At 49.5% G+C, this 2,713-nt stretch overlaps 1 protein-coding gene across 1 annotated transcript; it reads left to right on the top strand.

Annotated features, from left to right (window-relative positions):
• Window positions 1-920: 920 nt before the first annotated feature.
• On the top strand, window positions 921-1,461 carry LOC119284043 (classical arabinogalactan protein 4-like; the record flags this gene model as incomplete). Its single annotated transcript, XM_037563343.1, has 2 exons — window positions 921-1,277; window positions 1,378-1,461. Coding segments are annotated over 2 exons (441 nt in total), but the record flags the coding sequence as incomplete, so codon positions are not given.
• Between the last annotated feature and the right edge of the window lie 1,252 nt (window positions 1,462-2,713).

Below are 2,713 nucleotides of genomic sequence, written 5' to 3'. Positions count from 1 at the left end.
ACCACGACGAATTTATCCAAATACTCCATAAAGATCGAGTTCATTAACCGAGAGAAGGTGTCTGGGCCATTGGTTAAACCAAAGGGCATGACGGTGTACTCGTATTGGCCATAACGAGTAACAAAGGCCGTTTTGGGGATGTCCCTATTCTTGATTTTGATTTGATGGTAGCCCAACCTCAAATCCATCTTAGAGAAGACTGAGGATCCAGCAAGCTGATCATACAGATCATTGATCATGGGGAGCAGATACTTGTTCTTTATTGTGACCAAGTTGACGGGTCGATAATCTACAACCATCCGATCCGTACCATCCTTCTTCTTGACAAAGAGGATGGGACAAGCCCATGGAGAAGAACTAGGACGGATGAAACCCTTTTTCAAGGATTCATCGAGTTGTTTCTTAAGCTCGGCTAGTTCTATTGGTGCCATCTTATAGGGTGTTCTAGAGATTAGGATAGTTCCTGGGACAAGATCTATCACACTACTAGGGAAAACCTTATACATAGAAGTTTATCAGTAGCACGGTTTAAAAATGGGCGCTACTGCTAATTAGTAGTAGCGAGGGTTATAAAACCGCGCTACTACTAAGTTGATAGTAGTAGCGAGGGGTATAAACCCGCGCTGCTACTACATGGTCTCCAACAATGCCCCCGGGATAGGCCATAGTAATAGCGAGGGGTATGAAACCGGCGCTACTACTAAGTAAGTAGTAGTAGCACAGGTAAGACCCCACGCTACTACTAAGCGTGTCCACCCGGCCCGATCCACACTCCCAACCCCCGATCCACCCCATCCCACCAACCGTCGTCCCACTCCACCCACCCCCATCTAAAAAAATCCACATCCGATCCAGATGCCCTCCTCCTCCTCCTGCGGCCGCACGACGCGCCAGTCGCCCTTCTTCCGTGACCTCGCCCCCCGCCCGTCGTGACGCCTCCTCCTGTGATGCCACCGCCAGTGAAGGCGCCTCCTCCTATGACTCCGCCCCCGGTCACGGTGCCCCCGCCAGCAACGCTCCCGCCAGTGGCCTCCCTGGCTGAGGCGCCAATGGTGCTCCCCCCAGTGGCGACGCCCCCGCCAGTGGCTGAGGCGCCGGCTGTGCTGCCTCCGGCCGAGGCACCGTCCAATAGCAAGAACAAGCACAAGAGAAAGAGGAGCGGGAAGAAGAAGTCGCCTGCCCCCGCCCCGGAGCCGCTCAGCCCGCCGGCCCCCATCGTGCCCGAGCCCACCACCATCGAGGACGTGTCCGGCCCCGCGCCCTCCGCCAACGATCTGGTAACGCATCACTCGCAAACCAAACTCTTCTAATTTTCGTTCAACCATAGCGGCAACATCTGATGGCGAATGAACGTTTCTGAATTTGTTCTTGGTGCAGAGCGGGAGCGGCCAGCAGTGCGCGCACTGGGGGATCGTCGTGCAGACCGCCATGGCCGCACTTCTGCTGTCACTAGCCTGGTGAACGTGAAACCCGGCAGAGAGATGCATTCGTCCATACATTTTATTCATGTACCGAGTCCATTATTTAACCATTATGCTTGCTTGTAATGTTAGGGGTCCAGCATTTGTTCGAGGCTTGTAATAAACAGTTTTTTGACATATTCTTGCATGTGTTTTGATTATGAAATCGGTGAGCGAGCCTTGCAGGTTGGAGCGCAGGGGCTTGATTTGTGCGTGTTTCGGGGTGAAATCCGTGAGCGAGCTTGGAGCACGGCGGTTCGATTTGGTAATCTCTGACGGCGTTCTCTGCAGGTGGTGATGTTTGTTTGTTAGGCTGATTGGTTGCTTGTTGTTTGTCGTTGTAGGCTGCCTGGTGACTATGGGTTTGATCCCCTGGGGCTCGGGAAGCAGCCTAAGGACCTAAACTGGTACGTCCAGGCCGAGCTCGTGCACTGCCGGTTCGCCATGGCAGGGGTTGCCGGCATCCTCAGAATTGATGTAAGCTGCTCACTTGACCTCTTTGTTAATTCCTGCAAAATGCCGGCATGTTCTCAGTAACCATAGCACTGAAGCTTGATTTTGCAAAAAGTAGCTGTAGAGGTGCCTAAATTATGATATAAAGTGATAAACTATGAAAAACAGAGTGAGAAACCAATCATCTCTTCTGAATTTTGATAGTGGAAATGGAAGGGCGGTACGATCCCCTCTTGTTAAAAAAAGAAGATAAACCAAGATATGAGACAGGAACTATACAATCTCAACGCCAGGAAAATCATATACAGCATATTAGCTCCATAAGAGCATCTTAGGATTTCATTTTCCGAGATTGATAGCATTCTTTCCACATTGAAGTATCCTTTCTTACAGAAATCAAACATGAAATCAATGTCTTTAATGCTCCGCTGTGCTTCTATCATATCACATGGTCTAATTGGTGTGTTTCTGTGTAGTTGATTCGTGTATCAGGACTTGGCAACCTACCAGTATGGTTTGAAGCAGGTGCCACAAAATTTGACTTCGCCAACACTACAACACTCTTCTTTGTCCAGCTTCTCTTGATGGGGTAATTCAGCATCCAACTGAAACATTTACTCAGAATTTGTTCAGTAACTCAGAAGTTTTAAATGGTGTAGACTGTAATGACTTGAAACACGGCATGACTGACCAGTTTCTGTCATAAATCTGATCCTTGACAGGTTTGTCGGAACCAAGAGGTACATGGAATCATGGATGCCAACAGTTCTGGGTTGTAGAGTATGGGCAGTCACATGATC

This window comes from Triticum dicoccoides, chromosome 4A (assembly GCF_002162155.2).
Source record: "Triticum dicoccoides isolate Atlit2015 ecotype Zavitan chromosome 4A, WEW_v2.0, whole genome shotgun sequence".
Taxonomy (NCBI): Eukaryota; Viridiplantae; Streptophyta; class Magnoliopsida; order Poales; family Poaceae; genus Triticum; species Triticum dicoccoides.
The sequence above is the reverse complement of the archived record's forward strand: the minus strand, read 5'-3'. Positions and strand labels throughout refer to the sequence as shown.